We start from the raw sequence: 12,710 nt of genomic DNA on the forward strand, positions 1-12,710 counted from the left end.
AATGGTTCTTGTAGGTGATGCCCTTTAGAAGATGACATCGGTTCTACTTGGGAAAATTCTTGTTGCTTTATTTGATTGTTCGACATGAATTGAAAGTAGTTTATTTTTGTGTTAGATTTGAAATTGAGGGAAGAACTCTTGGTTGTCAAGATTGAATGGTGGTCTATTTTTGGACATATACCTTATAAATATATGTTTGTGGTGATGTAATAGTTTTTCTTTTTTATTATTAGTGGAATGTTTTTGTGTTTTTTTAATGGCATTGATTGTTTTAATTTATTGTAAATTAATTTAATTGTGTATGAGTTATTAAACTATTCATAATATATTTCCAGGGGTAACAATAATAGTTTTATTGACAGATTAATTATTAATATAAAATTTTTTTACCGACGGTATAGTCGTTGCTAAAGCTAAACATGTCTTTTTGAATATACATCTATAGCAACGGATGTTGTAGTCATTGATAAATCAAATGGATTTATTCCAACAAATATTGTAACCGTTGGTATAGGTCTATGCTTATGAGATTTTTATTGACGGTAAAAAATGTTGGAATATACATTTTATCATTGGTATAAGGTAAATAAATATGAGATGCTTTACCAACGGTGAGATTAATAGTTACAGTTATATTCCGTTGGTAAATCCCATGAACCTTTTCCAATAGAAGCTATAACCGTTGTTATAGATGTATATGCACAAGCCTTTTACTAATTGTAAAAAAATTGTTAGAATAAGTCTTTTTATTGTTGGTATAGGATAAGTAATTTGACGGTGCTATCTCAACAGTATAACCAATAGTTACAATCATATTCCGTTGGTAAAACTAATAAATCTATTCCAACAAACGCTATATCCGTTGGTATAGATCTATACCTACAAGGCTTTTACCGACGGTAAAATAAGTGTTGGAATAGCTATTTTTATTGTTGGTATAGGGTTTTAGGACCTTTACCAACGGATTTTTGACTTTTACCAACATATTTTACACCGTCACTATGTGGCAATTTATTTGTAGTGAATTGGTGTTTAATATCTTAGTTTGTTGTTTATTATTTTGTATCTCTATTTAAAATCGCTGAGGGGCATTTCTGACAAAAGTGCTGAAAAATAAGCTATAAGATGGTTTCAAAAAAAAAAAACTTTCTAGAAATACGAAATAATCCAGGGATTTTTTTATCAAGTCACAAAGTTTGAGAGATGATATGAACAATTTCTCATAATAAAATTGTGCAAGGAGCATTTGTATTATGTGACAACTTAAATGTCATGGAGGGATGAAAACCAAACTAAATCAAGAAATTTTTTTTATTTCTCAAAAATGAATTTTACCAAAAATAAAGAGACTTTGAGCATGCCCTTATCTACATAAAATTATTAATTTAGACTTTAACCATGATTATTTATATATATATAATAAAAATTCAACTAATTATATTGAGATTGCATGGTTTGATTCGGAATAGGTTATCCCAAAATATTTTAGGTGAATTTCCAACAAAAAGGCGCTTAATTCCAACAAAGAATTAAAAATATATATTATTATAAAAATTTAAAAGGCACTCAGTTCACACGCAGACCCTTCTCTCATGGCTACAACCGAATCAGATTCCAAGAAATCAAACTCATATAAAGGATGACCCTTGTGCGAGGAATAAGCAAAAGATTAACTCACCCTCTCCTCTTGGATTCCCTCCCTTAACAAAATTCCATTTTTTCAGCATTATCATCTCTCTTTTTACACTCATCCCACCAAAACACCACACAACGCCACCACCACCACCTTTTCCTCCTCCTCCTCTTCTTCTCCATGTCTGACAGGGCAAGCTCCTTTTCCACCACCTTCTTCTCCATCTTGATCTTCTTTACTTTCTTCTCTTTTTAATCTTCTCGTTCTTCTTTGTACTGTTGCAGTTATGTTGCATGGTTATGAGGATCAACATTGATTGCAATGGTTGCTATAGAAAAGTAAGAAGAGCTCTCCTACAAATACACGGTATATATTTAATTATACATATATATATATATATGATTTTTATGTATGCATGCATGTATATGGTTTTCATATATATTATGATCTATATGTGTTGAAGAGTTGCATAGCCATCTGATAGAGAAGAAGCAGTGCAAAGTGAGTGTTCGTGGAGTGTTTGATCCTCATGATGTAGCCATGAAAATAAGGAAGAAGACTAACAGGAGAGTTGAAATACTTGAAATTACAGAAGCAAGTAATGAAGGTGCTGAGGAGAAGAAGGATGATAATCTCAATGTTAGTGAAAGCCAATCTCAAAGGCCACTATTGTCTACATCTTCATGAACTTAATTGATGCTTGCTTATTTATTTAATTTACTGTTAAGTTAATTTATGTGAGTTTGTGCCTGATATTGAAATTCTTATTTGGATATTTAATAAAAAGTGAGCATAAATTCCCCTTTTTTTTGGTATTTTTATAATAATTTTATTTTTTGGATACTAATATTTGATAATTAATTGAAATTAGAAAGCTTAATTTTGAATTGATCAAAGGAGAAGCCCCTCAGAAATCAAAGTCTTTTTTTTTTAATATTTATAAATCAAAAATACACTATTCTCCTCAACTAGGAATATATGTTTACAGTTTAGAGATTTTAATGATAATTTTTAAACATAAGTGTTTTTATAAAAATGAAATAATAGGAGAAAAAAAATCTAAATGTTAAAACATAAAGATGGAAAAGGAAATTTTATTTCATATGTTAGTGGGAAATATTTCAACAACTGATTTTTGATCATATTCTGTATGGTTTGATCAACTTAGGACGATTATCGGCATGCTAGTTTAAACCAGTTTAGTGTTTAAAATATTTATTCCTTGTCAATTTTTAGCTCACCAAATCCCAACAAACCCCCACCAACCCATGTCAAAGGTACAAGTTAATAAAATATGATATAACCTAGTGAAAAAAATAATAATTTTAAAATTGTTCTATCTGAAAATTTAAAATTTTAAATAAAATTCAAGAGTAAATTATCTTTCTATAAATTTGTAAACTGACTGCAGATCCTTGTGATATTTTGCATTGATATGCATATTCTTGCTTTTATGTACAATACTTTTGTAGTCTCTGCGGACAACTTGCCAATCTTTTTATTTTTTAAAATAATAATTTTACTAAACCTGATATTCAATAATCTATATGTGTGTGATATTTATAAAAAAAAAATAAGTCATGATTATTACTTGTATTATACATTTATACTCAATCAGAATTAGCAGCTTGAATAATTTACTGATTTACTGAATCTAACACTACACCAAAAAAGTACTTTTGAGGCGGTTTTCAAGACCTATATAGGCGGTTATAACCGCCTCTATAAGTATAGCGTTGGTTTTTTTACCCGTCTCTAAACCGCCTTCTATCAAGCCGGCTCTACACTTTAGAGCCGGTTTGTACTAACCGTTGGGGTAAGTTTAATCTACGGAAGCGGTTTTTAATAACAAGAGTAGAGGGGTTATAACCGCCTCTATAACTACTAAGTTTTCATTACCTTTAATAGTTTTAGAGGCAGTTATAACCGCCTCTATAAGTACTAAATTTACATTACCATCAATAGTTTTAGAGGTGGTTATAACCGCTTCCATAGCTACTATGTTGTCATTACTCAACCACCTCTAAAAATTATAAGTGTTAGAGGCGGTTATAACCGCCTCTATAGCTACTAAATTTTTATTAACTTTAATAGTTTTAGAGGTGGTTATAACCGCCTCTATAGCTATTAAATTTTCACTCTTCAATATAGCTAATAATTTTTACATGTTCATATTTAGAGGCGGTTATAACCACCTCTAAATGTGGTCATTAATTTTAGTTTATTTTTTACTAATAATAAATAAATTTGTTTTGACCTGTAAATCAAAAACATAAATATTTAAATATATTTAAAAATATCCTAAATTTAATTTCAACAAAAATGCAATGTATTTTGATTAATAACAAAATGTAATTAAAGAGTTTTACACTATTTATGTACTTTCATTACAAAATATTTGGATTAATTACACAGTAAAAAAACTTCTTATAATCCGTTTCATCTTCAACCCTCTCGATCTTTATTCATGAATTCTCCAAAATCTGCAAAAACATATAAAAAAAATCCAATCTTTTATATATATATATATAAAAGATTGGATATATTGCATTAGAAAAATTGTGATGCCAAATAACAAACGTAGCTTAGGAGGACCAATTTAATTAACAAATTGTTCTCATTAAAAAATCTTGACTGAGAAAGGCACATTTGAGGTCACTATTTAACATACTATCAATAGTGTCATATTGTGTTCCTTATTTCAAAGGATTGCATTTTTTTTAGAGTACAATCATCAAAACACAAGGAAACATGTGCACACACTGACACGCACAAATACACAAGAAAAAGTAATGATTAGAGCATCAATTTTTTTATGACACCCACTCAGAAATGTAATGGTGTTGTCAAGTATACATGCTATTCACAACATGTAAAACAATACAAGCTAAAAACCACTAGTTTTAACAATTAAACTTTGAATGTCGTTCATAAGAAATTCAGATGCAAACCACAGACATCATTATCTAAATTTCACTGCATACTATTCCCGAGTGAGTTGTAAAAGCGGCATTAATTATATAAAAAAACCCCCAAAAAAAAACTAAAGACACTGGATCCTAGTTTCATTGGGGATAATGGATTGCAGGTATGACTAATAAATACTGCTGAAATCAAGCAGTAGCTCATGTTTGATGTTTTGCGTACTGAAATTGAAAGAATGCAAGAAAATATAGATGAATTTTCTCATTTTGCCATCAACAAATCTTGTGCAATCAAACTAAAATAGATCATAACTTTCTAGTTCCTCAAATATATGGCCACTCAAAGTCTTAAATTAAACATGAACTTCATAGATTAAGACATACTTCATCAAAAGGCTACCATATGAACCAGGAGCTTGTGAGATTGAGGAAGAAAATAATTTTCAATTCAAATGCTAATCAGATAATGTTTAAATGCAAATTCTTGTTTGCCACCTTTAGGTATATACAATTCTTACAAAAAGGAACACTGTTAAAACAACTACGTTATGGCATGGGCAAGGTAAATAATACTACCTTACAAGAAAACCATAACATAGAAATATTTCATTGAATCAACTTCAAACAAACTGGCCATCTAAAAAAAAAAAGAAACAACACCCAATCCAAGATGGAGAAAATAGATCATACCAATGATGACTATCTAATTGGAAACCATATAGCTCATTCATGAACAAGCTCATTAGAACATCACCTGCATGAAACAAATACATAAAGAAAAATAAAAAATAGTATACCAAAATAACAAAAAAAAATTGCACCATATATTTCACAATAGAGACCTGATTATATCCCAAATATATACCAGACTAAACCACAAAGACAAGCAAAGAAACACCTAAAATGATCATGTTGTGTTACCAAACAAATAAAAGAAAAGAAAAGAACAAAATAGACTTAACATTACGAAAGACCATCTTAAAAATTATGCACCCTATATATTTCTCAGAATATATATGCACACACATGTGTGTGTGTGTATTCATCTTAGGAACTAGGGGATCATCTGGTTTCCTAACCACCATGAGTGAGCAAATTGATAGCAGAACGTGCAAATTTGAAAAATAATTAAGAGCTTTGATGATTCTGATTAAATTGAAAGGTCATAATAATGTGCCACAAATTACTGCTTTGTAAAAGTTTTCATGCATGCATATTCAGAAACATTAGTTATATAGATTGCATTATTAGATGAGCAGCTACTACAAATGTTTCAGGTATCATGCAACTTTTTTTAACCCAAGTTTCAAAACATGGATCCTATAATGCAGTTTTAGATATTTCAACTTGACACAAAGACACAAAGACACAAAGACACAAAGACACAAAAACACAAAAACACAAAAAAAGCAAAGAAGGACTTGGTCAATTCAGTTAAGAAACTTGTCACATCATTGAACAATAAAAGTTGTCATTTGTAGCATATCAAAATCAAAACAATATATATAGTAAACAATGACAGAAAAAAACACCTTCAATATAGTTAGGGTAGGAGTCTGTTACTCCTCTAGAATGTCCAAGCAGATTCCACAGGTGAAATATACAGCAAAAGAGAGGAAAAATAAAACTATTCAAGTAAAATTATAGTGATAAAATAAGAAAGAGAACAATCAGATCTGAGCTTACTTACCTCATCCTGGAAAACAGTTAACTGAAAACCACTCCTTGGGCTTGGCCACATAGCTCCAGGTCTTGGTTTTATTTCTTGCCACTACAATAAAAGGCATGTATGGTAGATATTAATTAAATTAAAGATAGTTTAACACATGATCTAATGAGATACAAAAAGTGTGTTAATCTACCATATAAAATGCATCAAACAACAAATACAGATATGCCAACTAGTGAACATATCAATCGAGAAGCAATCTAGCTCACCTTAAAATGATCAAGATCAAAAACATGTAAATCATTAAAGTACCTGCAAAAGAAAAAAATTCATATTGCCAGGTTATTTATGAAAGTGAGATGAGAAAGGCAATGATTTTCAATCATGCCTATAATGATTGTAACTATTTCCAGTCAAAGGACTCTCAAAAAGGGACCATATTCATATTATCTTAAGTATTAAGGACAAAAAATAATACTAACATCTAACCTATTCCAGCCATAGCATCTGCCCTATACAAACAACAAGCACAGCTGATATGGACTTACTAATTATGCTCTGTTGGTTCTTCTTGGCAATCTCTTTCCTTTGAGGAGATTAGCAGAACCACCTTAATTACAGTATCAAAATTAGCTTTGACGTTCTGCTCATCGGAACCAACAAAATCAGGAATATTCAGAGTATTTAAGATGCATGGTTTGTATTATTTTCACTGACTACTCAAATGATCATCATGTACCTGTTGAGTCTTGGAGCTGCATTCAATGTATGTTGAAGCACCAATTTGCTTCCTAAGTTCCTCTCCCTAACAATGAAAGCTTTTCTTCATTGTCAAAACTCTCTCAAGGAAAATTTTCAAAATTAATTTTCTCAGGTTTGATTACTTGCTTGTGCAGGTGTTATTGCAACAGCACCTGGGTGATCAGCAAGATGTCCTCTGTCGTCACGAGGGTCTGGAACATTTAATGATAACAATGATCATACAACAGATAAGGAACCTTTTGTCATACTACATTTCTTGATAAGTTTTTAAGAGATTACACACACCTAGTTTGGTTCCCACCAGAACAATTGGAACATTGGGAGCAAAGCGACGGAATTCTGGCATCCACTGATTAAAAAAGATCTAAAGCATGAGCTAATTGCAAATTTTGAAGGCTTTTAAGATAATAAACTGAGGCAAAAAAAACATCTGGATGCCTTAACTGAAGCCTTCATTTAAAAATGAAACATTTATGTATGGCTTCATTTTATAATATGGCCTGAGAGATTAATTGTCATCATCTCATGCTGCATTTTAATTTCAATGAATTATGTTATATGCACTGAAAGATCTAATGAAAAACCTGAAAACAAACAGAATTACAATAAAAATCTCAGGAAAAAAAATATAAAAATGACAATAATATTATCAGTAAATGCTAGAAGCTTGTGGATCTAATGAAAAAATGGCAGATTACAATGTTAATATTGAAAACAAAGAGAAATTAGCATCTCGAACTCTCTGTGGACTATAAATGCCGCTAGCTCTTCCTGCAAATCAGATAGCAAGGAAGCACATCATCGCAGCAGTCACAGCATAGAAAGCACTTAAGAAATAATTAATTTCAATCTAGCTAATGATCCATAGAACGATGATCAACAGCCCCAGATGAGATGACAGTGATATAAAGTTAGCTAGAATTATAGTAAAAATCGCAAGAAATCATATTAGCAGAGCTCGCGTGAATTGATAAAATAATCGATTCAACAAGCTAAAATTACTGTAAAAATTTCAACAAATCATAAGAAAAAATTAGCAAAGCTCTAATTGATAACGATCTAAAGCAAGAAATGGCATGAAAATTAGCAAAGCATACTTGGGAATTAAAATAACCTGAAACCCTAGAAAGAGAGTGAGAGAAAGATGGAGCAATGGGGCGGGTAGTGAAAGTGAGTATATATAGCGGGGATGAAGATCTCGCACGACCACCGCGAAGGAGGCCTCTTAAACAACGCCGTTACGGAAAATTCTAACAGAACCAACTCCGTTATCAGTGGAGGCGATCATCGATGCGGCGGTTAGAACTCACCGGCGGCGGCACGGCGGCGCAGTGCGATAATCGTCGGTGCGGCAGGGCAGTTCGGCGAAGATCGCGCGCGAGAGAGAGAGAGAGAAAGAGAGAGAGAGAGAGAGAGAGAGTGGGTGTGAGTGAATGGAGAGAGAGAGAAAGAGTTGTTTTGTGGGGGTTTTTGAAAACCGGCTGTAATTTATTTAAAAAAAATTATAACACAGTATGGAGCCAGTTTTTAATAACCACCTCTATAAAAGTGCTTCTAAAACTGAGAATTGGTGTAGTGTAAATTAGATTTTATTTATGGTCTACATTTAAATATAATAATTTTAACTTCACCATGAGCATGAGTAGTCTCGAGCTCCGATGAGAAGAAGAGGAGGACCACAGTGTTAAGCAACTAACAACTGGCAGTTAATTTTTTTTTGTCAAAACACCATAAACATGAATTTTAACTAAATATTTGCAATTGCTAGGTCATCACCAAGAAATGATGTGTTAGATATTCAGCAACCAGATGTAACGATAAACAAAGGGTGACTCATTATATCATTGCTCGAATGCAGTGGAATTTGAGCTAGGGTCCTGACACCATTTTAGACCGGTGATAATAAAGAAGTTATTTCAAAATCATAAGTTTAGGTTAGCTAGTTAAAATATAGAAACACTTTCAAATAAAATTTATAAGCTAATGGATACTATACTTGGGAAAAAAATTACTATAATGTGTATTTGCATTCACAAGACTAAGTTGGTAGGTGGTATAACTAGGGAAATTTGGAAGTTTGAGTTTAAGATTTGTTACGCAGGCAAAAATAAACATAAGAATGAAGTAGGGTTAGCATGGATATATAAAGTTCTTAAGGTAAAAGTGATTGAGGTGTTTTAGAAAAGAGGATAGAATTATTCTCTTAAAATTTATTTTAGATGAGAGTTTTAATGTCATTAGCAATTATGCCCTATAAATAGGTTTGAGTGAGCAGATAAAAAATGATTTTTGGGAGGATTCAAGGGATTTCGAGCAATGAAAACTTTCTTAGGATTTGCCTTAAATGGTCATGTAGGGAAAGAGGCTAGAAGCTTTGAGAGGGTCCACGGTGAGTTTGGTTATAGTGTTTGATAAGACAAATGTCACATATGAAATGTAAGTGCACATGCAATCAAGTAATATAGGGTGCTTAAAGCTAGGTTATCCATCCACAAGAAACTAGAGAGTATTAGTACTAATTCTCAAATCATCAATTGGCCTTAATGAAGTTGGGGGTGTTAAATCTAAAACACGAAACTAAGAACTATAACATAAGTAAATAACAGCAAATCAAACTTGTAAAAAGTGTGTTCGAGCATAGATTTCTCCTAGGGTTTGAGTAGGTCCCGGACAAGGTTGCACGAGATTTTGTAATACAATTGAACTGAGAAAGTTCCTAAATTATATTGTCCCCTTTATTAAAGTAAACAATAACTATTCCCACACAACACTGATATAAACTACCTATGACTACATTACACTCGGTGAACTCTATCTAGAGAAAACAAGGATTCAATAAGTAGTCAATGCAGCTCTCAAGGCTATTGACCTTAACCCTATACAAAGCTATAACGAAGTCTCTTCCTAATGCACACTTCCTACAATTGCATTACGATTGGAATCATGATGTCTGCTAGCTTGAAAGAACCACAAGGAGAGAAATCTTAATCCCTAAGTGCCTTATTTCTAGGCCAACTCAAGATTCCCTTCAATTACAGTATGTCTACACTAAGTGGATCTCTCGAATCTTCATATAAGTACATCAATTATGAAACTCTTGGCTTTCGCTACAATAGAGTTCAAGACAAGTAAAAACGTATAATTGAATTCAACAGTAGAGTATTGCAATGGATCAATCAATACAATCTTCAAAATCTACAACCAATGTCATTAAAAAGTAACCTCCAGGTTCTATCCATGCCCAAATGATAAGTTCTTGTGTATTAGTAATACGAAGTATTTTTTTCTTACAATTAACATTACTTTTCTAAGATTTTATCCCTTATACATGTGTATTCATGTTCTTTTGTGCATGTAGGGTTGTGGAGACAAGTATGGAAGAAAGAAGCCAAAGTGATCGTGAATGCATTTTGTTGATGAAATCTTAGAGTGAACAAATGTGAAGACACAAGTTGTGCTCAAAGACATATGAGTGTGTGCCAACCTCCGTTGTGATCGAGTGAACAAGCAAATTTGAGGGGCACAAAGGTAGTCACACTCATTTGTTCTGACTTGTGCAATGTTAGCAAGATTGTCGTCAAATGTGATTTTATTGAAGATGCAACGCGATCTACCACATGGATGTGTTCCCGTTCATGTAGCCTCGATGAAAGTGTGGATTCGGGAGTATTTTGGCAGAGTACTGCAGCAAGTTACTGTAGCAAATCACTGTATTAGTTATTCTTCACAAGCCACTGAAAAATCGATTCCTACAGATTCACACAGGCGTGTAGAAATTCCATACGCCCGTGTCAATGCCCGATTCCAGCCTATTCAAGTCTTGATTTCAGCCCGTTTTGAGAATCCTTTTCCCCATCTTTTGCCTATCTCTTTACTATCTTTGGAGGCGCTCGCGGCTAGGGTTTGGAGAGGCGTTGGCTAGGTTTTTGGACTAGTTCTACGGCCTTCAACACCGCGTTCCTTCGGAAGATAGTTGTTGGGGAAGCTTTTGTCGACATTGATTCGGCGAGGTGTGCCCTAGGCTTGACGAGGGAACCTTTGGAGAAGACACAGCTACTCCACAAGACCATCGACGCTGACACTAAGGGGGTTTTATTCATAGATTGCATATCTTTACTCTCGATCCATTATTGATTGTATTTTGCTCTATGGAGGGCTAAACCCCTAGTGGGCACTTGGACTTGTAAAACCCTAGGAAGATATTATTTCTTTGACCTTTTATTATGCTTTCTTTAATTGATGTTTCAATTGAGTTCCAATCTTGAATGCTTGTTGAGTTGATTCTCCCTTAGAGTGACACTAGGGTTGAGAATCCATCTTGGTAATCTTTGTGGATGAGTGACACACCATGAGGGTTAGACAATGCTAGACTAGAAAGGGTTGAGAGAGTGAGTCGAGAGGTAGCAGAACGTCCCCTTTCCCCTCTGGTGTGATTTATCCTACCTCCACATTCCAAGAGTTCTTTGCGGTCATAATAGAGTGAAGTGCAAAGAGACGAACTCCGCTGGGGCTTAGTTGCACAAGCAACAGAGTAAAACGTTGAAGTAATCCTTAGTATCTGGGGCTTAATTGTAACTAGGGGTCTTTCTCTTGGACCAAAGGGTTAGATCTATATTAGGGAATAGGGTTTATCACTTGGACTCTATAAAGCTTTAAGTAACCTTATACAGTGTGAGGCGTCGAGACTGAGCGATTTCTCTGCCAGGGTATAGTGTAGGGTTAGTCACGGTTGACCTTAGGTATGGGACCGTGTGTTTTAGGATTTTCATGACTTATTAAGCATCAGTTGAGAAGCATAATGTTTGGTCTTGCACTAGAAAAAATAGTCCTAGGGTGAGCAATGTCCGGATGCCCCAATTTCTGTCAATTGCCTCTCCTATCTTTTATTTGCACCTTCTTCTTTTTTCCTTATTTTTATTTTCATTGATTTTGTTCACACCACTATCGATTCATCTTCATTCTAGTTAAATAGCAATCTTTGTGTTTTCGATCACTATTTCCTATGGATACGACTGCCCACTCATGAGGGTATTATTACTTTGACAAACCCGTGCACTTGCAGTTCACACGCAAAAGGGCATTGTCACCAAACACCATAACATTTAGTTCTCCATTAGAGGAGAGCAATCACACAATCCTATCAAAATGAAGAAAGTAAATAAAAATATTGAAACTCCCTCTAAGTTTCATCATCTCAGAGTGCAAGTAAATCATTAACAAATCTTCGACAAGAACTACCACGAATTCACCTCGATGGCTCCTATGATTCCCTAGACCATGCATAAAGCTCTCCAAGTAGATAAATTTCTAGATTAAGGCCTGACATTCTTTCTCCTCTCTTTCTTTTGCTCGACCACCAAAACTCCCTCTCAAAACCCTCAATAAAATCTTTTATACCTAACCCCTAACGAACAACTTACACGCGTAACAACAAGGTCGTAAGGAGTTGGAGATGATGGGTCGCATGTCTTACTAGCATCTTATGTCCATAAGCTCCGCCCGTAAGGTCTTTTGTCTTGGTGTGACTGTACAGCTTATGGTTGTAAGTGCTAGACTATAAACTTCTACAGACGGTGCTTGCGATCTCCCTTACGGGCATATGTACTCCCCGTAAGTTCCTCTAAATGAACCTTATGCCCGGCTTATGGGTATAAGCCTGCTGACACACTCCTTGCGAGTGCGTACCGCAAGTGCACGGGTTGTCGAAGTAATAAAGTACCAT

General features: G+C 33.8%; 1 protein-coding gene across 1 annotated transcript; it reads left to right on the forward strand.

Annotated features, from left to right (window-relative positions):
- Positions 1 to 1,608: 1,608 nt before the first annotated feature.
- Positions 1,609 to 2,439, forward strand: LOC120282521 (heavy metal-associated isoprenylated plant protein 19). Its single transcript, XM_039289344.1, has 3 exons — positions 1,609 to 1,825; positions 1,918 to 1,999; positions 2,097 to 2,439. The coding sequence occupies exons 1-3, from the start codon at positions 1,814 to 1,816 to the stop codon at positions 2,318 to 2,320; spliced, it is 318 nt and encodes a 105-aa protein (XP_039145278.1). The 5' UTR covers positions 1,609 to 1,813; the 3' UTR covers positions 2,321 to 2,439.
- The last annotated feature ends 10,271 nt before the right edge of the window (positions 2,440 to 12,710 follow it).

This window comes from Dioscorea cayenensis, chromosome 18 (assembly GCF_009730915.1).
Source record: "Dioscorea cayenensis subsp. rotundata cultivar TDr96_F1 chromosome 18, TDr96_F1_v2_PseudoChromosome.rev07_lg8_w22 25.fasta, whole genome shotgun sequence".
Lineage (NCBI taxonomy): Eukaryota > Viridiplantae > Streptophyta > Magnoliopsida > Dioscoreales > Dioscoreaceae > Dioscorea > Dioscorea cayenensis.